The sequence below is a fragment of the Mercenaria mercenaria genome, chromosome 5, assembly GCF_021730395.1.
Source record: "Mercenaria mercenaria strain notata chromosome 5, MADL_Memer_1, whole genome shotgun sequence".
NCBI lineage: Eukaryota > Metazoa > Mollusca > Bivalvia > Venerida > Veneridae > Mercenaria > Mercenaria mercenaria.
In genome coordinates, this window is record NC_069365.1 from 94,940,410 (window position 1) to 94,965,915 (window position 25,506).

Here is a 25,506-nt window from a genome sequence, read left to right on the forward strand (position 1 = left end):
GATATCATGTCTTGAAGTGCAATGACCCAGAAAACCATCCTTGAATGCCATATATAGGCACAGATAACATGTCTTGAATGACATTGGCCCATATAACATTTCTTTAATAGTAAAAGCTTAGGTAACAATCCTATAATGACATTGGCACAGATACCTTTTCTTGAGTGACATTGTCACATATTGTATTGTTTTAATGGCAGTGGTCTAGATACTCTTTATTGAATGACAATAGCCTGTATATATTCCAGTGAATGACAATGGCCAAAGTATTTTCTCATTTGAATGACAATGGCTGCATTATGGCACAGATACCCTTCATTGAATTGCAATGGCCCCGATAACCTTCATTGAATGACAATATAACCTTCATTGAATGACAATATAAGCTTCACTGGATGACAATGGCTTAAATAATCTTCCTTGAGTTACAATGTCACAGATAAACATTTCTTGAATAACAATGGCCCGGATAAACTTCATTAAAAGCCATTGAATTACGGTGACCTGAAGAACTGCAATTTTTACTTAGATATCTTACGGCAACGGCGCTTTGAGTTTCGATACTCTAGTGATAAAGCATTTTTTCGAGTACACGAGGACGTGGGTACGATCCATGGCCACGTCAGAAAAAAACATTGTCTCCCCATGTGATGTCACGTATTGGAGAGAAAAAAAGACTCGAGAATATGACCATTTGAACATTCAACCAGAAGGGGTCCTTTCAGTGTGATTTATGTAATATGGAAATAATTATAACTGGTATATCCGTTCACTACGCTTCTGCTCATAATTTTGCTAAGAAATGTTTGAAATTTATATACTTAATACAAAGTGTTTTATCTGCCCTGCGTTGCAACAGAATCGATAAACTGGAACTGTGACGTTGATTTATATACTGTATGAATATAAGTCTGCTTTTAAATGTTTGGAAGGTTGATAGTTTATGATTGCGCTATGTAATCAATTCACGTTCGATGGAATTAGAGCTATTATTATTTTAAAATGCGCGTAATTTCAAACAAAGGAATCAAGACTATGAAATAAATGTTCTGTTCTTCCTATAAATGATTAACCTTCTGATAGCGACACGGTAATAAAATGATATATTAGTTACATAACACACAGACCAATTGTAATACGAGGGTTCTTCAGAAATAACTTTCATGTCACCAGAAGTGTTTTGAACAGAGTCAATTGGGACATTTCTTATTTTAAATAGAACTGTTCGCCGTGACAATATTCCATGAACGTATCACTAAGGAAGGTCAGTCAGTAAGAAAGTTCTTTATTTATAAATGGTAACGTATTAAGCTGATACTTTGGTGTCCGCTTAATGTATACTGTTCATAAACAATCATAAGCCGTAAAATATACATACATATGTACAACAAAAATATAATCATCTTAAATTCGAAATCAATTCCGTATACCTTTATGGCCTTAGATCAGTTGTACATAATGATATTTTAATACCTAAATGTCGCACGAATTATATGAAAAGATCATTTGGCTATAATAGTGCTAAAGTATGGAATATCATTCCACAAAATATTCGTTGTGTGGATTCACTTACTTCTTTCAAAAGCAAGTACAAAAGATACTTATTAGGACCTGAATAAGCTACAACTTTTTTTTTCTTCTGCAATTGCTATTTATTTATTTTCTTTTAATGGGTGAATGCATATTTGAGTGATTTTACTTTTTATGATTGTATACATATTTTTTTCTAATTAAATGGAGTGTTTGTCAAGAGTGAATGCTGTATTTAAATGTTTATCATTCTAATTCTGTCTTATATTATAATTAGATAATCGGTTTTAATCTATTTTTGTGTGTTGAACTGTTTTTATTAATATTACAGAAGGCCACATTGAAATTTAAGATGTTTAATATGTTCTAACACTGTTATATATCTTTATGTGTTACCTTCTTTAAATAAAGTTATTATTATTATTATTAAGTTTATTATAGCTAAACTATTCCAAACAACTGGACCTGAAAAAAGTAACTTACTGCGTTCGAACATACCTGCCTCTAAGATATATGAAAATTTGTGTTCGTGTTCATGTTTTACCGTAAACTTAGACATATCATTTGTCATTTTATTTCACATATAGTTTGTAACAGACTATTTGCGGTTTTGAACCTGATAAAACAAACGTTGCTCAGACCGTTGTATATCCAGAAAACTTAAATCTAGATTGTGTGAATAATTTAATCAGTCGGTGTGCCATGCTAAATGTGAAAAAAAATACTACTCGAAACGCCATCTAGATACTAATAATCGTTTTGTCTATTTTATCGAAATTTTTGCGCAATGCCTTTTTCAAGGTAACTACGGCGGGAGAAGTTCAGCGGGGCGACGATTTGCGGGACGACGTTCGGCGGAGCGACGTTTGGAAATAACGAAATGGCACAAATCAGCCACCATACACATCAGTGTGTTCTTATTTTATACAATTCTTGAAACTCGCAAGTATAAAGGTTACAAAATACTACATGGTGAAATAAATAGTATGAAATCAACATGTCTATTAATTATTATTATCCCTGATAACACTGGCAACCTTTAAAATCAAAGAGCGGGTTTCAAGTCCTCTAAAAGAAAATAGGATCGTGTCTTGTCTGCGGATCTAGACAGAGACACATATACCACTTGGATTGACGTCACGTTAAAGAAGAAAGCTACAAAAAGCTGGACAGTTTCTACGCATGGTTTGACACATGCACAGTCTACATTGAACCAAACTTTCGCTGGCAACCACTTTATTGGCGCATATATCCAAAGGCAGAAGCAGCATTTTTTTGACAATTTTTGACACAAGGGACATCAATTGATGTCAAGAAATGACATGTTCATCACATAAAATGAAACCGTCAAGAAGGCGGAAAACAAGCATCAAACGGATGCAGAAATCTTCTGAAGGACAAATAAATTATCACGATAGTAGTAGATAAAGCAAGTGTGGGAACAAACCGCATAAACACGGAATTGTGCGTCAAGCTCGTAGAGTATTTTGTTATACTTGTGGAAAAAATGGCCATCATCAAAAGCTAAGTGGATTATTAAGGAGTTTTATGTTTCGGTTTTTCTCATCTTAGACAACCTACATGATGGTCGATCATTTGTTTACCACCTTAAAATGTAAATTTTCCCAAGCATTGATTATTACCAATGCTTAGACCTCATCCCCTCAGGCCTCACAAAATAGAAAAATATTTTCCAAACACTGAAAACGAGTTACCTAATGTAGGTAAATTTAGGTAGTGGACAAAGGATAACTGCTTTGAATAGACTAAAAACCCCAAAATGGAGTTTAATGAGTGAAGGGAGATCAATCTTGGCAATTTTTAAAATAGCCTGGTTCCCGACTGGTTGTGAGACTACCGCTCTACAATCAGCCGTTTCTGAAACGTATAGAGCAAACAAGGGCACCCAAACACGGGCACCAGCCTATTTTTAAAACAACCTACATCAGAGTGAAACTTGAAAATTTTAAAAAGACACATCAGCAAACATATTCCTGCTATAAAATATTCAGAAATGTCAATATTGAAGTTAAACAACATTTATTAGCAAGAGCATTAAAAACTATATGCTCACTAATGAGCTAATTGTCGGAACATAATAAAATAGAAGGTACAATATTTCAAGAAAAACACTTTATTTGCAACAGTAAACACACAGGTCTTAGCCTTGCCGATTACTCAACTTTATCCAGTTTGTCATTGTTATTGAAACCATTCAAGTAAAACTACACTGACATTTTATCTTGTTCCATTTATATATACAAGTCGTGCGCTCGAGCACCCGCTACTCCACATAAAAACTATTGAACATTGGGATAAGTGTACCTTGTATGGGTGCTTTACACCTGGCACGCTAAAGAGCCAGGGAATTTTCTAGAATTGGAGCGTCTTCTGTATCTTGCACTATCCTCCTATTAACATTGCTAACAGTCTACTGGAGGAATCGCCCAAATAGGTTACTGGTGGAGACTATAAATAGCTTACATATTTTTTTTTATAAAAGCAAACTTGTATACGTTAAAAATGATAATTGTTCAACGGTAAATTGGTAACTTTTCATCTTTCTATTTAGCTTAAGAACTATTTTTCCGAAAGAATCGCTACATACGTAACTCTAACGTGGCTTGATGAACAACCCTTCTGGCGATAAGTCACGAGAATTTAAATAAACTGCTATAAACCTGCGCGAAATGCTTAGTTCTGCCGTTGATATTGTGGTAAAAGTTTTCACTTTAGAGGCTTGATAAGTAATTTAAAATAAAAACATGGAATTGATTATTTTCTCATACGTTTTGTTTCAGTTTTGTGCAGAAGCATTGGGGCTGTCACAACCTTTCTTTTACGAGTTATACTCACAAAATGAAATAAACGGAAATGTCATTTTTAGTTTTGATACAAGTTCCGTACAAACATGTGTTGCCGTCTGTGATGACACATACGGTTGCTTGTCGGCAAATTTCCATAAAGGAAATGGAAAATGCATGCTCACCGACTACTATCCCCTTGACGAGACGACGTCGGGCAAGCCCGGGGCAGGCTGGAAGATCTACTTCCGAAGACATTTTAGTAAGAATATATTAATTTTTGTTTCTCTCTGATCTCTGTGATATAAAATCTTTGTTGGACGATCGATAATATTTTCTTTAAGTAGACTTTTTTTACATTTTTTCAGTATCATAACTTTCCAGTAAGAGTATTAATTAATTAATGAAATCAGCTATTGTTTTGCTGTTTCCCAAAACATTACATCAAAGCGACTGACCTCTATGAAACGTTTCTTATCTCCATAACGCTGCTCATATTTGTGATAGTTAGCTTCTATAACGTAATTAAATTTCAGTCTTACAATTACTAGATAATAAACAATAAATAATAAAATCTATAGACTATAGGAGAACGCAGCTACGCAAAATAATAGCATCTTATACACCATGTACCTGGCGTCTTCATCAATCTGACATCTTACTGCATCAATGCTCCTTGACGTCACCCTGTTTTGGGCCTGCCAGGACGAGCCCTGTCTTTAAGGAATGTCTGACCATTTCTAAATTTACGTAGCCACCTGTAAACAGTTTTCCCTGATACTGCAGACTTCCCATATGAAGTATGCAGTTCACTGAATATTTGTCTTGCATGTATTTCTAAAGAACAACGTACTTTAATTTATGCTTTAATTTCAGATTTTTGTTAGCTTTAATGTAAGCTCTAACTATTTCAAATTTGTGTTAGCTTTTCATAGCTACGTAAATTTTGCTTATAGTGTATATGGCTACATCTGGAACAAAACTAATTATCTTCAAAATACGATAATTTTCAATAAATTGCAGGATTATAAAGGAGTCATTTATATATCATCATTGTAAAACATGAATTTCTTGCATATTAAGCTTCAACGGGAGCGTGCGGTTGTTATTTTTAGAATGGTCCTCTTATTGTGTTATCTTTGAACAGGTAGAAATTGAAAACTCTGGAGTTTTAAAGTATGTAATATGCTAGAAATATAATTATAAATTGAATGTGCGTCTTAACACTGAAAATCTCTTCTGTAGTAAAGAAATTTCTAGTAAAATGGTATATAAAAATTTAGAAGAGTACAAGAGTCTGGTCAAAGATGTCAATAAGGTAAGGGCGTACAAAATAACTGAGGTTATACGGAATGCATCGGCAAAACTATGAAGGGGAGTAATTCTGATTTTTGTTGGGTTTTTTTTGTTTTGTTTTTTTTTTTGCATTCATTAAAATTCACAGACTGAAAATTTAGAAGAAATTCGAATTGTTACAGCTCGAATTAATATTACAATTGGCAGATACACAAATGGACTGCATGACTTAATAAAATGTAGCTATTGTAATAGTCTAGGCATTAAAACTATAAGTTTGGAAGCATATAACGCTGAAGCGGAATTCTATAATTACAATAAAATTGAATGCACTCCATGATCCCAAAGGACCAGAAAATACAACGAGACTTAGTCCAAGTACAGAGAGATTTTTGCAAACGCCACAACGCACTTATAGTGTTGTTGAAAATTAAAAACATATACCGGTTGATTGTTCTTCGTATTATTATGGTAAATGAGAGCTAATAAATAGTTGAGGATTTTTATGAGTATGATAATGAACATAAACTTAACACAAGTTATCGATTTGCAGAAAGGAAAAAGTTAGAAATTGTCAGACTGGACTTCCAGGAAATATCATTTTAGAAAATATGTATACAGCCATATATGTTATAGCCATATAACTATATAGTTTGACAGCAGTACTTTAAAAAGGTGATAAGTAGCGGAACAGTCAATTATATTATACCATATAGTTGTCTTATTTGTCGTATGAATGGTCATGTATACTTATTTTATCATGTTTTGTGTGTATAACTGACGTATACATTGATGTGACGCAATAGATGGCAGTTTTCTGTTGTATATATATAATTATATAAATGAAAAAGTTTGTACCGGATCAAGTATATTATAAAGAAAAATTAAACAACATTACATGAGTAACATTATATTTGCCTAACGGTTTCGTTTATACTCATGGGCAAATAATACAATATGGCGTCAATAAATGTGTAATTGCTAAGCAACGTCTTTTTTGCGTACACATGTGTACACAACGTTAATATTGTAACGTCATCAATTTTGGTTAAGTTTCGATTTAAAAATATCAATGAAATAGCGTTCTTTAGATAACCTAGCTGAAACATCATTACTATGAAATTATTTGTAAAAAGGAAATATTGAAAATTTAGGGACGATTTTTGAGCATATATCTAAATGAGTACTTAAAGGTAATTGTCTTGTTGATGGGTCTCTTATTTTTTGGTCATGTACTGTCCTTCTATTTCTGAGTTTATCTCCTGTACATGTTTGACCAATATAAAATTCATTACATCCATTACAAACCAGTACATATAATACATTCTGAACAGTACAGTCCATGCTTTCTTTAACATGAAATATTTTATTATTTAAAATGAAAGAAGACCCTTCAATAATACAAATACATAAACTACATCTAGGGTCATTATATTTTTATACTGATGGAGAAGTTCTGTTTTCATTAAATTCTGATTTAATAAGAATACTTTTTAAATTCGGAAGTTGTCTTTTACATTTTATGATTTTCGTGTCGTTTAGTTTATTCTTTTCATAGTATCATCATTTTTTAAAATATCCAAGTTACTTTTTAATATCCCAAATAGCTCCATGCTTTTAGGATTGAATGTAGAAATATATGGAATAATATTTCCACTTTTATTATTCTGAACGCTTAATAATGTACTTCTAGGTATTTGTATGGCTTTAATAATTCCTGTTTTAATAACTTGTAATGGATATTTTCTTCCTACCAGAACCGCGGCCAATTCTTTCAAACGTGCTTTAAGTATATATTTGTCTGAAACAATTGTACATATTCTCCTTGCCAAAGAAAATAGAATGTTTGTTTTTGTGTGTTTAGGATGGCATGATTTGAAATTTAGATACTGCTTTGAATCAGTTCTTTTGAAATATATATCAGTGATAATAGAAGTTCCATTCTTAATTATCATTATATCTAGAAATGGTAATTTAATTGTGCTCTGTTGCATTGAATTTTATATCGTTATGTAAATTAATGTATTTAAAGTTTTTTTCAAAATAAAGTAAATCTAAAATTGATTTTTCCCAAAATACAAAACAGTCGTCTAAAAATCTTTTCCATTGTTCTTGAACATATTTAGCAAAAATTTCATCTTTTTCTTTTTTGATCTTTTCGTATAATTGTTCTTCCAAGTAATATATATATACTTGGCGTCATTGAAAAGTTACCACTTAAAATATACCTCTTTACTTCTTTATACAATATCGACGTCATTTTTTCATGGCCTGTGCGCGGTCTATTACTCATAGACCTTGTATGATCATGTCTCCTAACTCATTTCATGACTGTCAGGTGAGAACAGCACATAAGACGTGCAATTTCGCGACATGAAAGTTCGGCGTCAACCATGTTGGATTTCTCATGGCGCGGCTCATATATATTATTTTGTCTATAGGTCTACAATGCCTATCAATAGCACAAAAATGTTTTTTTTAGAGCTCTTCGTTTAAATCTTAATCTTGCTAGAAATAGTTTAAATGAAATAGTTTTTCTTTGATCTTTTTATAGATCTGTTAGATCATAAAACAGCGGAACCTGTCTAATCCGAACATGCTCGGACCAGAAAAAAGTTCGGATTAGAGGGGTTTTCGGATTAGAAAGGTTTCTATTTAAAACCAAAAATTATGTTGTTTGTTACACATGAAGAGTAAATTTATCTTTTTGTGTACAGACTAATAAAAATAATCAAATTATAAGCAGCATGTAGATTGCTTCAGTGTAATGTAAATTTAATGTTAATTCAACTTCTCAATATCACTTGTAAACATTTTTTTCACCACTCCTACTTTCACAGAATGTAGCGTAAAGAAGAATATTTTACTCGACCGGTTATTGTAATGATCCGATTTAGTACCACTTTCAGTGTTTAAATAAACAAATTGCACAAAATATTTTGAGGAAGGTACAGATTAATAAGGATCTATTACATTGGCAGTACTTGTTGCACATATGTCTATAATTCTTACATTATTTCTGTTCAAACAAACTATTTGAACTTGCTTCTTTCACACCTGTGCTTATTGCATGGATCTACAAAGCAAAACTCTGACATGACTTTTGATTACCAGTGTTGGGGCCTATTGATGTTGACACCTTTATAAAGAGTAATAGCTGAAATTGTAAACGGACTGAAAAATGTCAAAATGTGAGCAAGATTTACATCAGATACATTGACTAACCAGGTTCGGATTAGAAGGGTAGATTTTAATGTAATAGGATATAAAAATCGCAAAAGTTTGTTCGGTTTTCGGAGTAGAGAGGTTTCGGATTAGAAGGGTATTTTTATAATAGAGAATGAATAAGAAAAAATGGGACCAAATAATACGTTCAGTTTTAAAAGGTTTTCGGATTAGAGGGGTTCGGATTAGGGAGGTTCCACTGGTTAAGGAACAGCAACATCGACTTGTCTGTGATGTTTTGTTGGATCAATCCATTTTACCAGGGGTGGGAAACATTATCAAAAATGAGGTAAGATATGGACAATAACTTTAAATGGTTTAATTTTATATAAGAAGAAGATACTTAACTGTTTTAATGCCAGATTTAAAATGTGGACATATAGTGTTACCCCTGTCTATGTGTGTACGTCCGACTGTTCTTTCGTCTGTATGTTGTTGTTTTTATGCCCCCGCCATAAAATGGGGGGTGTGGGGGGCGCATATAGTGTTACCCCTGTCCGTGTGTGTGTGCTTGTTCGTTTGTGTGTTCGGGAAAGGGTGATGTTCGTGTCCGGTCCATAACTTTGACATGCATGGTCCAATGTCAAAATAATTTGACACAAATAATAAGCATGGATAGATGATGTGATGCGCAACAACCAGGTCCCTAGGTCTAAGGTCAAGGTCGCACTTAGAGGCCACATACAAGAATGACTTTGTCTTGAGCATTTCTTCTTCATGTATGGAGGGATTTTGATGTAAGTTGGCTCAGTTGTATACCCTCATGAGACAGAATGTCATGCACAAGAACCAGGTCCCTAGTTTAGAATTACTTCCCTTTGTTGTTACTATAAATAGCTTATATTGTAACCAAGACCACTTTTCTGTATTACAACATGCATGTTACATCCAATTTTGAGAAGTATTTTTACCTATCTCTACCTGCTGGTAAGGATTTTTGTGTGGACTTAGGAATTTTTTTTATACCCCCACAAAACGAAGTTTGGGGGTATATAGGAGTGAGCTTGTCGGTCGGTCGGTCGGTCTGTTGGTTTTCATGGTTTCCGGACGATAACTCATGAAAGGCTTGACCGATTTAAATAATTTTTGGTACACAGGTGTAACATCAGAAAATACAGGTCAAGTTCGACTGTTGGGTCAGTTTGGTACATAGGTGTAACATCAGAAAATACAGGTCAAGTTCGACTGTTGGGTCAGTAGGTCAAAGGTCAAGGTCACAGTGACCCTGAACAGTTAAACGGTTTCCGGATGATAACTTGAGAACGCTTGGGTCTAGGATCATAATTTCTTTGTACATAGGTGTAACATGATAGAATACAGGTCAAGTTCGACTTTGGGGTCAGTAGGTCAAAGGTCAAGGTCACAGTGACCCTGAACAGTAAAACGGTTTCCGGATGATAACTTGAGAACGCTTGGGCCTACGATCATTCATTTTTGTACACAGATGTAACATCATGAAATACAGGTCAAGTTCGACTTTGAGGTCACTATGTCAAAGGTCAAAGTCACAGTGACTCGGAACAGTTATACTGTTTCTGGTTGATAACTTGAGAACGCTTTTTCTAGGATCATAATTTTTTGTACACAGGTGTAAGATGATAAAATACAGGTCAACTTTGACTTTGAAGTAAGTAGGTCAAAGGTCAAGGTCACACTGACACAAAACAGTTAAATGGTTTCCAGATGATAACTTGAGAAGGCTTGTGCCTAGGATCATGATAATTGATAGGGAGTTTGGTTATGACCAGCAAATGACCCCTTATGATTTTGAGGTCAGTAGGTTACAGGTCAAGGTCACAGTGACCTGGAACATATGAAACGGTTTTCGGACAATAACTTCAGAACACTTTGGACTAGAATCACGAAACTTCTTAGTGAGGTTGGTCATGACCAGCCAATGACCCCTATTAATTTTTAGTTCTAAAGGTCAAAGGTCAGAGTGACCCGGAACATTTAAACCTTTTCTTGACATTAACTTGAGAACGCTTGGGCCGAGGATCGTGAAACTTCATAGGGAGGTTGACCATGACCAGCAGATGACCTGTATTGATTATGAGGTCAGTAGGTCAAAGGTCAAGCTAGTTCAGCTTTAACATTGGCTTAGTCTGTGACAAGGCCATATTGTGGGGGTATAATTCGTCACTCCTGTGACAACTTTAGTTTTTTTTAAGATTAACTTCCCTTAGTTGTTACTATAAATAATTTATGCCTGTGCCCTTTCTCATGTTGCATGGGCATCCGTGTTTGTGATACATTTCTAGTTTTTGTTTGAAAATTGTGTTTGGCCTAGAGCATTCAAGCTTGGTCTGTTTTCAAAATAACTGAACAAATGATAAAATTACATGTCACATGTAAGATGCAGACCCCTAACTGAAGGTCGCTTAAGGGGCCAAAGATGCAAGGTCATTTTTTGTCTGGTCTTTATAACATTTTTATGCATGGATGGATATTCAAATAACTTGGCACAAGCATTCAATAACTTGTGTGCATGTCTACATGCAAGACATATACTCCCCTACTGCAAAGGTCAAGCTGGTCATACTGAAGTGTTCATAGATACTGTGTCATTTCTCTTCAACATTCACTATATCAAGGCAGCTTGTCCTTTGCAAGACTTATACCTTCCAGGTCAAGGTCACACATAGGGATCAGTCAGTATATTTTATTGTCAAAGTGCCATTACAGACAGGAAACACACTTCATTGTCCTAACATTACATAATTAAGCATCCGTATACTATGGACCCCTAGTGATTTTTTAGGAACTTAGTAGAAGATAATTATCATATTGCAGATAACAATGTCTTTGTTTCTTACATCTTTCTAGTAGATAATTGCCAAATTAACAAGTTTGAGTGTTAAAAACATTGCACAAATTAAAAAATTATAACATTGTTATGAGCACTTTTATAACCCAATAATAGGCTATTATTTACCTTAACACCTGAATGTAATTAACATATTCATCAAATTTTTATCAATAAAATAGTTTGTTTTTTTACAGTAATTTTGATAATAAAACAACATAAAACACAGTATATCTACTGACACATAGGACAAAAATATTGGAGGGCAAATGCCCATTCTAAAAATAAGAAGTGCGGTGGGGGGGGGGGGGGGGCAAATGTACTACCGGACATTTCAACTGGGGGGGCGCAAATATCCGGTAGTACATTTTTTCATTGGGGCAAATGTCCTGGGGGTCAAATGTCCTACAACCTGGACACATTACTAGTTTTAGGAAACTGGTAGAAAGTTCTTCACTTGGCTTCACAGGAAGGAGTTCATGTTTGAGTTAGGAGTGTTAAAACAGTAACATTCTCCATATGCAATGTTCGTTAAAATACATGTGGTCCCTAGGACAATGTAACTTAATATAAAAAAAGCATGCAGATCGTGCTTTACCCTTATGATATCAGAAATGCCCTGCTTTCATAGAAATTGAAATAGTATAAGTACATAGATTCATGAAAGGAAACATATTTAGACAGTATATATTTAGAGGTATATTCCCTCTGTTAATGTTATAATTAAGCTGGCACAGCAAATATTATTTGTCAGGCTAAGAAACATCAAACGTTGTGTCTAAAAAAATTTACATGAACAATAATGTGTACCTTTTACCCATGTACAGTGCCCTCTGAAAGTCTGGAGACAGATGAAAAATGAAAATTTTACATCAAAATACAAGTGTCTACAGATTGTCAATTCTACAGAAAGAATATGACTGTTAAAAGACTTTCAGCTGATTTAGTCACAAAGAAAAACATAATGATGTATATAATGTTTTAACAATTCAATAGTTACATCCTACTTGCCACTAGACTTTTGGTGGGAACTGTATGTTACTTAAAACATTTGAATTTTCTACAGGCACTTTTTGATAGTGGAATAAAGCCCAGTTCAAAGGTTTCGGAGTTAAAAGATACAAGATACAAGATACAAGAAGATTTATTTAACGTCGGATAAGTATAAAACATATAACACTAGCTTAAAGCTATTTTCCGACAAACACATGTAAATAAGCCCAACATAAGTAAAACAGCTGTAATAAAAAGCATACATGTTAAAGCACATTAAGACAAATAAAGCAACTGATAAACAATCACAAATTATCACATACATGTTACAGCATATTAAAACAAAAAGCACATAGGTACTAGCAAATAAAAGGAAAAGGAAAGCAATTTACCACATACAGATTAGAACACATTTAAAGCAACATAAAAAAGATTAGCTGACACTACACAAAAATTAATAAGAAGAGTCACATTTTACAACAGGCATTTAAAACTACTTAAAACAGCTGAGGAAAACATTTGCATCACCAGCATGTAGCATTCTGTAACTAAAACTAAAAAAAAAGAAAACAAAGGGTTACACACAAAGAACTAGAAGTTACATTTAAAACCATTGGTATTATACAATACCTATACATGCATTACAGATGACAAAGCAAGCAAACTACAAAAAAACAAACAGTAAAACAAACAAAAAAACCTAAGACACACAGGGGAAGCAAATAAAGCAGTAACTAAAAACACATGGCACATTTGCATTTGGGGCCAGTCCAGGTGCGGATCAGTCTGACAAATTCCTTGTAGTTATCAGTGGTCCTGATTTCATTTGGCAGACTGTTCCACACCCTGACAGCCTCAAACCTAAATGTATTTTTGCCATACCTGACAGTCTTCACCCTGGGGACTTCTAACATTATTTACATACCTGAAATTATAAGAAGAATCTTTGACATTTATTAGAGATCTTAAATTTTCTGGTGACATGTTGTGAATTAATTTAAATGTTTCAGTGGCAATAGTTCTGAGCCTACCTAAATGAAGTGATGTCATATTAACTTTATTTAGTAATGTGTCATATGAAGAAGAAAAATCGTCAAAAACAATCCTAAGAGCTCTATATTGAATTTTTTCCATTTTTTCTGTGTTACTTTTGCTACAGAAATGCCAAATTAACGGACAGTAATTAAAGTTGGATTTAATAAAAGTTTTGAAAATAACTAATTTAGTATCAAAATTTAAAAATTTACTTAACCTTTGCAGGACATTTAGTTGTTTTGCTGCCTTCTGACATAAATTAGTAACTTGACTGTCAAAATTTAAGAGGTAATCAAGATTTATTCCTAAAAGTTTAACTTCATCTTCACACATGCTTTCATTTTGATCAATTTGAAAGGATTTTATTAACTTATTTGTTTTGCTTCCTACACATATAGACTGAAATGTTTCTGGATTTGCCTGGTTAATGTCAAACCAGTTTATTAAGGATTTACTTTCTGTTTCTAAGGTGTATTTGAAGGTGTTTGGATCTGCATGACTGAAGGACAGAGTATTGTCATCTGCATAGTTATATAGAGTAGATTGCTGAACAAAATAAAAAATGTCATTTATAAAAATATTAAAAATAAGAGGTCCTAAAATCGATCCTTTGGGCACTCCTTTAATGATTTCTAACCAGTCACTTTTAACATTATTAATTTTAACTCTTTGACTTCTATTTGTCAGGTAATTATCCATTAGTTTACATGCCTCATCTGTAAGACCATAGGCTTTTAACTTTAAAATAATAAGATTATGTGGCAAACAGTCAAAGGCCTTTGACAGATCCATCAGCACCGCACCCACATATTTGTTCTCATCTAGAGCTTGTTTCCAGTCTTCAACAAGTCGTAGAAGAGTGGTCTGACAACCAAAAGATGTTCGAAATGCTGCTAAGAAGGGATGAAAAATGGAGCTGAAATGTTCATTTAACTGGTTACTTATTATTCTTTCATACAATTTGGATAGTGTGGGTAGGATGCTGACGGGTCTGTAGTTTTTTTTTCAACAAAAGGGTCATCTTTTTTAAATATAGGGGTCACTTGAGCTTGTTTTAACTTTGTGGGGAATTCTCCTTTAATTATAATTGTATTTGCAATAGAAGTGATTGGGGAGGTGAGACTGGGACTTCCGGCCTTAATTATTTTGGGAGGTATACCATCAACTCCAGTCGCTTTTTTACAGTCTAATTTTTTAATACAGGTTGCAATTTCTTTCTCTGTAACCTTGGAAAAATTGAAATTATGTGTATTTATATTATCGTTTATTGCCTTTATACTAGGATGGTCCTTATTTACAGGGGTATTGTTATTAATACCAATGTTTCTTGCAGTATTTACATAAAAGGAATTCATTTTGTCAACAACTAAGTTTTGATCAGATATAAGTTTATTTTGTTCTTGATCTTTAAGGATGATTTGACTGTCAGATTTCATGACTGATTTTTGAGATAAAAAAGGCTTGATAGTTGGCCAGAAGTCTTTTGACTTTGGGCCACCATCACACCTTTCCCTAAAATAAACCGTTATATATTCACGTTTTATTTTTGTTTTTAAATTTCTTAGTTTTGTATAATTTTTCCAGTTTTCAGTTGTTTTATTCTTGAGATATATATTTTTAGCTTGTCTGGTTTTATAAATAATTTTCCTGTAATGGGAGTTCATATATGGGGGAGGGTTTCGTTTTGGTACTTTCTGTTTAGTTGGGGCATGTCCATCAACTACTTGTTTCAATAACAAAGATGGCTGCGCCCACTATGACAATTCTCGCATGTGAGATGAGCATGTGTCCCACCTTATCAAGATGACTCGTGATTTTACCAATATTTTCTACCAGGTAAGTGAATACTATACATGAAGTTTATAAAGCTATGTCAGCATAATAAAAAAAAGACTTTTTGTGATGAGCAGCTTGTTATCAGAAGGAAATGCATTTTCTCAGTAATTACAGCTGTTGTTATACGCCTAAAGGGACGTATTATGTTATGACCCCGGTGTCCATCTGTCCGTCCGTCTGTCTGTCCATCCGAGCAAACGATTGATACCTTAGGTGGTAGGAGGTGTGGCCTAGGACAATAAAAATCCTTTGTATTCATTCCGTTACCACTTAAGTCTTTTTGACCTTAAGTGGTCACCACCTAATACCAAATCGTATGGGTGTGCGTCCATTAGCAGTTTCGTGTCCGCTCTGTAACTCTTGAACCCCTGGAAGGATTTCAAAGAAACTTGGCACAAATGTTCACCACATCAAGACGACATGTGAAGAGCATGTTTTGGATGGCTCGCTTCAAGGTCAACATCACACTGAGGGGTCAAATGTCATATGACTTTTGTTTTTTGTCTGCTCTTGAACTGCTTGAAGGATTTTAAACAAACTTTGCACAAATGTTCACCACATCAAAACGACATGCAGAGCGCATGTTTCGGATGGCTCGCTTCAAGGTCAAGGTCACACATAGGGGTCAAAGGTCATACCTTCAGGTGTATATTGCTCCGCATTGCGGTTCTCTTGTTATCCTTTGTTAGGCTGGGTCAGTACTTCTAGATTAGGAATTTTGAAATATGGTTAAAATAAGTCTCAAACGCATGCAATTTTTGGAACACTGGTTGCAAAAACAATGGGAATTGTAGTAGCTTTTGGCCATTGGGAACAGGTGTATTCGTATGGGAAGTGTCCAGAAAAAGAGGGAAAACATGGAGTATATAACTAGGTAGGTTCTGTCCGGAGCTGTTCAGAAGTGCTTGGCATGCAATGTGCTTTATGGTGAAACACGAGTCATGGTTGCAAGTGGCGTCTGCAAAATGTGAGATCGCTACAGTTAAGAAGTAAACAGTTACATAGCTAGAATCAATACATGATGGATAAGAAGTTAAAATGTTCAAAGTACAATGAATAGAAAACTAAAAATATATGTACCTTGTACCAGCACTGTTTAATGGTAGCCATCCGACTATTGGGAATGTAACGGTCATAGGTGGCAATAACTAAATATTGATACATACAGAACTAGCAAATTACTCCTACAACATCAAAATGAAATTGTATATATTTTGTCATAGTGTATAAAGATATCTAAAGTATGAATAATGTTGTTATCTAACGTAATATTAAGCTCGTACAGAAAACAAGAGCAGTGTCAGAGCAGACCCAGAAGTGTTGCAGTAAGCAACTAGACCAGGAAACTAGGGGTTCCATACCTTTCTCCTAAAATAGAATTACTTGCATTCTTTTGGATAAGAGTTACATGTATACACCTAGCATGCTATAGAACCAGAGAAGCTTCTGGAATAGGAGTTTCCTCTGTATCTTACACTATCCTCCCTGGCACAGACATTCTTGAGAGATGTCGTCTAAACAGGAACCAGTGGCAGTGTTTATAAATGTAAAAATTCAAGGGAAAAACAAGCTGTATCTTTTATGAATTGTCCATTTTGTGTCTTAAACGGACATATGTTTTGCTACCAGCAGCAGAGACTGTTGATTAACTCCATTGTTGTGTTTGTGTTATTAAAGTGTTATTGAGTGGCGTGTCTGCAACAGTTACTTCAGCGTCAGTGCTAGGCCTATAATTAAAATTATAATTACTTACAGTTCGATTACTAGGTCATACGTGTTTACACGTTTTCAAACCAAAATTTCTCTACTTACAAAATGACCTTTCTACTTTTTGACTATGTTTTGTTTTACCTTGAGTTCGTGTTTTTCTTATACAAGACACACTAAATATGGAACCCTGAGTTAAGGTTACAAAACGCAATTTTCAGCTCATCTGATTTTTTGAAAAAAAAATGATGAGTTATTGTCATCACTTGATCAGCGTCGGCGTTGCCTGGTTAAGTTTTATGTTTAGGTCAGCTTTTCTCCTAAACTATCAAAGCTATTGCTTTGAAACTTGCAACTCTTGTTCACCATCATAAGCTGACCCTGTACAGCAAGAAACATAACTCCATCCTGCTATTTGCAAGATTTATGGCCCGTTTTGTACTTAGAAAATATCAGATTTCTTGGTTAAGTTTTATGTTTAGGTCAACTTTTCTCCTAAACTATCAAAGCTATTGCTTTGAATCTTGCAACAATTGTTTACCATCATAAGTTGACCCTGTACATCAAGAAACATAACTCCATCCGGCTTTTTGCAAGAACTATTGCCCCTTTTGGACTTAGAAAATCAGTTTTCTTGGTTAAGTTTTATGTTTAGGTCAGCTTTTCTCCTAAACTATCAAAGCTATTGCTTTAAAACTTGCAACACTTGTTTACCATCATAAGCTGACCCTGTGCAGCAAGAAACATAACTCCATCCTGCTTTTTGCAAGGTTTATGGCCCCTTTTGGACTTAGAAAATATCAGATTTCTTGGTTAAGTTTTATGTTTAGGTCAACTTTTTCTCTTAAACTATCAAAGCTATTGCTTTGAAACTTGCAACACTTGTTCACCATCATAAGCTGACCCTGTACATCAAGAAACATAACTCCATCCTGCTTTTTGCAATAATGATTGCCCCTTTTATACTTAGAAAATCAGTTTTCTTGGTTGAGTATTATGTTTAAGTCAGCTTTTCTCCATCATAAGCGGACACTGTACACCAGGAAACATAACTCTATCCTGCTTTTTGCAAGACTGGTGGCCCCTTTTTAGACTTAGAAAATCATGGGTAGGACAATATTTCTATTGTACAAAAAAATCAGATGAGCATCAGCACCCGCAAGGCGGTGCTCTTGTTAATGTTTACAAACATGATGTTTACAAAAACAAACTGTATATATGTTGCAATGCAAATAAAATTCAACTTCTATGCATAAAATTATTGATAATCAATTTGATAATAACTTTCCTATAAAATATTTCAGTGTCGGAGAGATGGCAAACCCTTGCATGTACATTACAAAATCTACAGTAAGAGAAAATGTAAACAGTGCGATGGAAAGGTGACTATCAGAACAAATCAACACCCTTTACAATATTTACAAATTTATTTACAAAAGATGATTATTAACAATGAATAGATATGAAAAGAAAAAAAAACTGATTATCAGAAAGAAAAAAAAAAAGTTCAGTATCTCTAGATACAAAAGTTCTTATACTTCCATTCTAATCTGACGTGACACAGGTCTTTAATGTAATTGTGAACTTTAAGTAGCACAAACAAAACAGATTTCTAAATTCAGTCCCTTTAAACCGTGAATACGTTGATTCCGTGTTGGCTCCCTATGGTGGTAGGTGATTGCATCCCTGAGCTGACTTCAGAGGATAACAAAAATCATCGTCTTTGCGGTTTACGGCACAACCATGGGACGAAAGCTCTGCGCTGGGAATATCACATCCAGGCGAGTGAAGACAAGTGAACCTCGGGCATTGTACTTCCGGGTTATGACATCACCAGGTAAAATCGTCTGGCGGAAGAAGCTAAAATATATAACATATGGTAAGCACCATAGCAAAACAAAAAGTCAGGGCATAAAACTGCTCCTTTCGGTATACCATACCTCCGTAGGCTCCCATAAATAATACGTGCTACTTATACAAAATATATGTGCTACTAAGTTCAAACGTCACATGATTAAAATACGTCACTTATTACTTCCATTATTACCAAAATTAATTACTTACTTAAAAGACTAAAGTTAAAGTATGAAAAAGATATGAAAAGTATATGATGCAACATTATAGATACGGACATGATAAACTGCAGCCATTATTTACAACTACAAATTAACAAAATTCAATGTAAATCAAACGTTATATGATAGTTGGCATCCATATAATATCTAATGCCATACACTACAACGGAATTTATTAGATGTGCTATAGACTGGCACACAATTACAAATTACAATAATATATACATGGTACTAGACTTGCCATATAGATTTATACATAACAATACAATGCAGTAATGGCGTTCCATAATAACGAAATGTTTGACATAAGTTTTTGAAACAAAGTACTTTATAAATATCATGTTACAAATTTCAGTATAAATCTAACATCTTATATAAACGAAACGTTTAGACTTCTTTCGAAATAATTTACAAAAGTCTGAAAAATTTAATAAATTATCCTAACATACCGAAACTAGCTAAAATCACATGCCGAAAAGTAAATGTTACAAAATTCTGTAGAATGAACAAAAATTTACCAAATAAAAATCGTAATGCAAAAATCATACAAAAATCTAACAAATAAATTTCTTACCTCGATCGAGCATAAATTTCTAGCAAGAAAATAATTCAGACATAGATTCGTCTATAAAGTCGTAAGGTGGTGTGCGCAAGGCATATCTAGTCCAGTCTATTTAAAGGATAATGTCCCGCCAAATACTAAATTTCATGGGATTCACGGCTAAGCCGTGGACTCTTACTATTTCTATTTTCACGGGATTCACGATATAGCCGGGGAATCTAACTACTTTGGCGCGGATTTAAATTGACAATTTTAGGCCCATTATAGTGGTTTTGGGGATAAAAACATAAATTACTGAAGTTTATAAAATATCAACTTTCTTATTACTGAACCGAATTTAATGAAATTTACATGGAAATTTAAGTTATGAAATACAGAAAAACATGAGAGGTATTTTATGCGTGAAATCTGACATTTACCTCAATAACTCAAAAATTTACAAAAAGATGATGCAATACCTGCATTTACACTACAGATAAAATAAGGCCCGTATGTCAATTTGTGACATATTATGCTGCCTGAAGTGGAAGCATATAGTCACTGCTATGTCCATCCGTCTGTCCCGCAATTCTTGTACGGAGTATTTCTTGGCAACCACTGGTTGGATTTAACAAAACTTCATGAAAAGCTTCAGTATTATGAAGAGATGCCCATGTTATTTTTATATTCTGGTTGGATGATTTTTCAATGAGTTATTGCCCTTTGATTATTCAACGGTAATACACTATAGTACAATTCATGTTCGAAGTATTCCTCAGCAACCACTGGTTGGAATTTAGCAAAACTTCATAGTAAGCTTCACTATCAAAAGGAGATGTTGCATATCAGGTTCATGTTCCAGTCAGATGATTTTTAGCTTGACTTTTCGAAGAAAAAGTAGAGCTATTACACATGCCCTGGTGTCGCTGTCGCTGTTGGTTAAAGTTTTGATGAAGTCAAATATCTCTGTTACTATCAAAGCTATTGACTTGAAACTTAACATAGTTATTTACTATCAAAGTCTACACCAGGAGAAATAATCCCCATAACTCTGATTTGAATTTTGACAGAGTTATGCCCCTTTTTAACTTGGCTCTAATTCAGAGTCAAGCACTGAGAAAAGGCAAGCATGCTGTCTTATGGACAGCTCTTGTTCACTAAGTTATTGCCCTTTGAGTATTCAACTTTAGTATACTATAGTACAATTCTTGTCCGGAGTATTTCTTAATAACCACTGGTTAGAATTAAACAAAACTTAATTGGAAGCTTTATTCCCAAGAGGAGATGTGCATGTTATCTTCATGTTACGGTTGAAATATTATTACTGAGTTATTGCCCTTTGATTATTCAACATTAGTGAACTATAGCACCATCCTAGTCAGGAGTATTTCTCAGCAACCACTTGCTGGAATTCAGCAAAATTTCTAAGGAGGCTTCACTCACTTACCTTCTATTCATGTGGGATGATTTTTCAGTGAGATACTGCCTTTTGATTATTCAACTTTAGTAAACTATATCAATATGTGCTCAGTCAATGGATTCCACTTTTGTTCTTTTAATATGCAGTAATCATATTTAGGGGATCATCCATTGATTTTACCGATATTTTATTGTTTACAGTTATTGCTGCATGCACACACACCTGTTTTTTTTTAATGATCAGAAATGGGGTTATAGAAGCAGTTTCTAGGACAGTTGGATGTGATGATACATATTGAAGGAACATTATTGTTCCAGAACACATTTCTTATATATATGCATATTGCATATATATCAATTTAATCTAAAAAATTTAACTTCTCTCATCAACTTTTGTCATTACAGAATTTTTAAACATAGCTTAACATTTCATCTGTTTCAGAAAATTGCCGATGAAGGGCAGTCTTCTTGGATGGGTTAAAACTGGGAATGATGACTCAACAATGACAACAGAACAAACAGAATGGTCATGTGACATCTGTACTTTTATTAATAAAGCTTCGTCTACAACGTGTAACATTTGCCTCAATCCGAGATTAAAGTCGTCTACATTGTCAGCTACTGGTCTACAGGATTCAGACGACTGTGTAATTCTAGATGAAAATGAAGTTATACAGCCAGTAAAGAATAGAAAAAGATTGTTATCTGGAAATGTTGAGTCTGAAAAACCAGTCAAAAGTAGAAAAGTTGACCGAACTGGTGTGCTTACCTCTAATGCAGTCACAGCAGCTACAAATGACCAATCAAAATTTAGATCACAAATGAAATCAACCAATAACATTAGTGATTAATTTCTTTGAGGTGAGTTATTGCTTAAAGGCTCCAAATTTGATACACATCATGCATTTAATAGTCCAGATCTGCTTTATTTTTGTTACCTGTCATTTACGAGGGAAAAAATCTCTCTCAGATGTCTTACCCTTAACAATAAGTTAACTCAGCAGTTCCAGCACACGACTGAGTCAAGACGTTAGGAGTTTGAGCTCCTAGTAATGGAAGTGTACCTCATAGGGGAAGGATAATTGTGAGCCAAAAAGCTATCTTTCCAATTTCCTTTATCTCCATTATTGCTCTATTTAATGATTCATGAAATGATTTGACTGAGAATATGTCTAAAGAAGATTTGAATCATCATTACACTTCTGCTGCCCGCATATTGGAAACTTAATCTGCTGCCTGGGAACAACAGGTCAGTTATGGTAGAGAATTAAGGGGCACCTGTTAAAAATGGTATGATTGAAACATTGTTTATAAAGCGAAAAAAAAGAAGAAAAATCTCAATGTGAAGCCTTTATGCATATTTTTGTTCACAATATGAAAATTGGTTTCTCTGATATAGATTTGTATTGTGAAGATTTATTGACAGTTTAGTTTGTTAAACAAAAATTTGTGAAAATTTATTAATATAGAAAAAGCCCGTATAGTTATTTTGGTAAAGAGAAAGGGAGAGAACTACCTCGAGGTTAGGAGTGCTGTGAATTATTTCTGTGAGTCCTTGACAAGAGTTATTAATGTATTTGTTGAACCAATCTTATCATATTTCTTGAAGGAAAGTTGTCAGTTACCTCAGAAAAAAATCAGTTAAATGGTGGTTATAAAAAACAATGGTTGGGGTAATTGACAACAGTTTCATAACTGAAAGGCTACTGCAAAATGGTCAGCTACTAGTATATCAGACTATAAAAAAGCATTCACAGAAACAAAATTTGTTTTCCTATTCATTAAACTATAAAACTTGTGTTTTGTTGCAGTGGGCAGATGAGAAGTTCCCGCTGTGTCCTGATCATGGAAAGCCATGTACTATACGCACTGTGTTGAAGATAGGACCAAACAATGGCAGGAAATTCTTCGCTTGCAAAATGCCAAAGAATAAACAATGCAAGTTTTTTGAGTGGGCAGAAGGTTATGATTAAATAGTGACAGATTTTATGATGGCATATGATAAATGTCTGCACACTGCAAAGTTTTTAAATGAGCAGATGGTTATAATTGAACAGTGTAAGTTTTGTATTGAAGAAGCAAGTGATTGCAACTTAACAGTGGTAACTTTTTGAGTGAGCATATTACTCTCACTTCTTTGAAGTGCTTGCAGCCTTTGCTTTTTACAGCATAAACAATAGCATTGTACATGATAGAACTGTGTATTTACATTGGACTAGTCTTCCATGTTGTACTTATGAAAATATTTAGTTTTTGTAAGTTTTAGATAAATTCTTATTGTAGAATTTTGTTGTTTTCATATGTATTATAGAGGTAGACCCTCAAGTTTTCAGTGGTAGAAATACATTAAATAAAGTCTAGAAATTGATTTCTAAGTCCTTGAAATAACCAAAAAATGATATTTCATTTTAGTTAACAGTTATTTTAGGCAGGACGGACCACCGGTTACCCGTGCATTTTAGATACGTTATTTTAGCTGGCGGATGGTGCAATATACGGACATTGTTCCAGTCTAGAAGCTTTCCTGGTAGCCGGATGTCTGGTGACATATGCCCATACACGGGACTCCAAGAATGTCCGGAATGCAATATTAGATGGAGGACGGTGATCGAACTCGCTATTCAGGGATTCGAAGTATGGCGTCATACAATTGGACTTCGGTGTCTACTCTAATATATAGACAGAATTCTGGTACATCTTGAAATGGCTGCTTTCGTTTCACAAAACTTTGTTCGACTGGTCTCGGATCGAGTTTTATCGCCTGACACAGGCGTCACTAGGGTCTAAAATACTGTTGTTCTGATTATTCACAGCTCAAAATTTATTGAAAAATAAATAATATTAAATTATGTAGAAAACCTCGTTCTTCATTACACACTTTTCAGTGCAGCGGCTGTTGGAGTGGGGATCATTTCACCCGCATTATTCTGGGCTTTGAATGTTATGACTGAAAAAAACGGACATACAGTTCGTTACCTGTTTTATCCAGCTTTAGATTCTGTCAAGATCTGCGATAAACAAGGTTGCTTCTTATATTTGCATTTTAACCTGTAAGCCTTTAGTAATGAGTCTGGTCACATAGACTGGTATTCTTGTTTGGCAATATTTTATTGCCAACATTCTTTTTGTGAAGTAGAAAAACAAATGTTTTATCAAGCCATTTTTATTTTTTATGTATGTATTTATCGTGATTTATGATTCCCATCCATATTCTTAATTGTAAATTTATTCAACTAATCTTGTTTGTCAGTCGAATTAGAGTCATATAAGGTATTATAAATGAAACTAGATGTATAAACAGTTATTTCGACTACTGGAAGAATACTGGGGCCCGTTTCTCAAAAATTCGTAAGTTCTGTGTAAAGTATGGACTTTGAAAACACATTTCCTTCAAAGGGTATTACTTGTATCAATGAAAAGGTCTTTAATTCAATTTTAAATTGGGACTAATCTTTCTAATTTTTGTTCGGCTGAGCTTCAATAAGGCGTAAACAAATGTTTGTTTCCGGTATCCCGACCTACCCTAAATTTTTGGGCCGACCCTACATGTTTTCATGGCCTTGGAGAATATTTTTTTCAACTGCACGTTTTATGCTTTAAACATGGTCAGTGATGTTAGAAATCAACTTACTGATGCTCTAAAGGGATAACACCTTTATTTGTATTCATTTTTTAACACAAAAATAATTTCCGAAAAGTCTCAATAAAAAAAAAAAATAAAAAAAAAAATTCCGACATACCTACCCTAATTTTTTGAGCATGTTACCGGAAACAAAAAAATATAGGCTTACTTTAATAAAAATGAATCTGCTTAAAACACCTTACTCCCTATAAGTGTTAACGTTCCAAGCTCATGGGGATTGTTAAATGTCATTTTCGCTAGCTTCCTCTTAGAAAAAATGATGAATAGGTACACAGATTTTGTCACAAAGTTTTAGACTTTTTTTTAGATTTTTCATTTTATTTATGTAATAGTGACAAATGCCAGTCTATTTCACTGTTGATTCTCATAATATAGACTGGCTATATTCATAATTTGAACAAAAAAAACCCAAAAATATATATATACGAAAGTACGAGTTTTGTTTTAATAAAACATGGTTGGTACTAGTTCATTTAACATATTAATTGATATTTTATCTCATTAAATTACTATTTGATTATGTCTGAAAACTCGAAACAATTAATAATTCATTTTGTGTTGGTTGCCGTTGCTCTGATTTTAAACATCCTTTGTTC

At 34.0% G+C, this 25,506-nt stretch overlaps 1 protein-coding gene and 1 long non-coding RNA gene across 2 annotated transcripts; one reads left to right on the forward strand and one right to left on the reverse strand.

Moving 5' to 3' along the window:
• The first annotated feature begins 8,970 nt into the window (after positions 1–8,970).
• LOC128557418 (endonuclease 8-like 3) lies at positions 8,971–23,634 on the forward strand. The gene is made up of 7 exons (XM_053544789.1): positions 8,971–9,144; positions 12,728–12,771; positions 15,149–15,156; positions 15,467–15,525; positions 18,537–18,601; positions 21,710–21,985; positions 22,955–23,634. The coding sequence occupies exons 1-7, from the start codon at positions 8,971–8,973 to the stop codon at positions 23,238–23,240; spliced, it is 912 nt and encodes a 303-aa protein (XP_053400764.1). The 3' UTR covers positions 23,241–23,634.
• Positions 18,641–20,371, reverse strand: LOC128557224 (uncharacterized). Its single transcript, XR_008371137.1, has 2 exons — positions 19,882–20,371; positions 18,641–19,092 (listed from the first exon to the last, which is right to left on the reverse strand). It is a non-coding gene; the product is annotated as an uncharacterized LOC128557224 (long non-coding RNA).
• Positions 23,635–25,506: the final 1,872 nt, after the last annotated feature.

What these genes read in the sequence shown, in the direction of transcription:
- LOC128557418 (XM_053544789.1), top strand. Translation starts at nt 8,971, where the DNA reads ATGAATAAGAAAAAATGGGACCAAATAATACGTTCAGTTTTAAAAGGT. An exon ending in TTACCAATATTTTCTACCAG is followed by an intron (nt 15,526 to 18,536) that starts GTAAGTGAATAC and finishes AAAATATTTCAG; the next exon opens with TGTCGGAGAGATGGCAAACC. An exon ending in TTGTTATCTGGAAATGTTGA is followed by an intron (nt 21,986 to 22,954) that starts GTCTGAAAAACC and finishes AATTGACAACAG; the next exon opens with TTTCATAACTGAAAGGCTAC.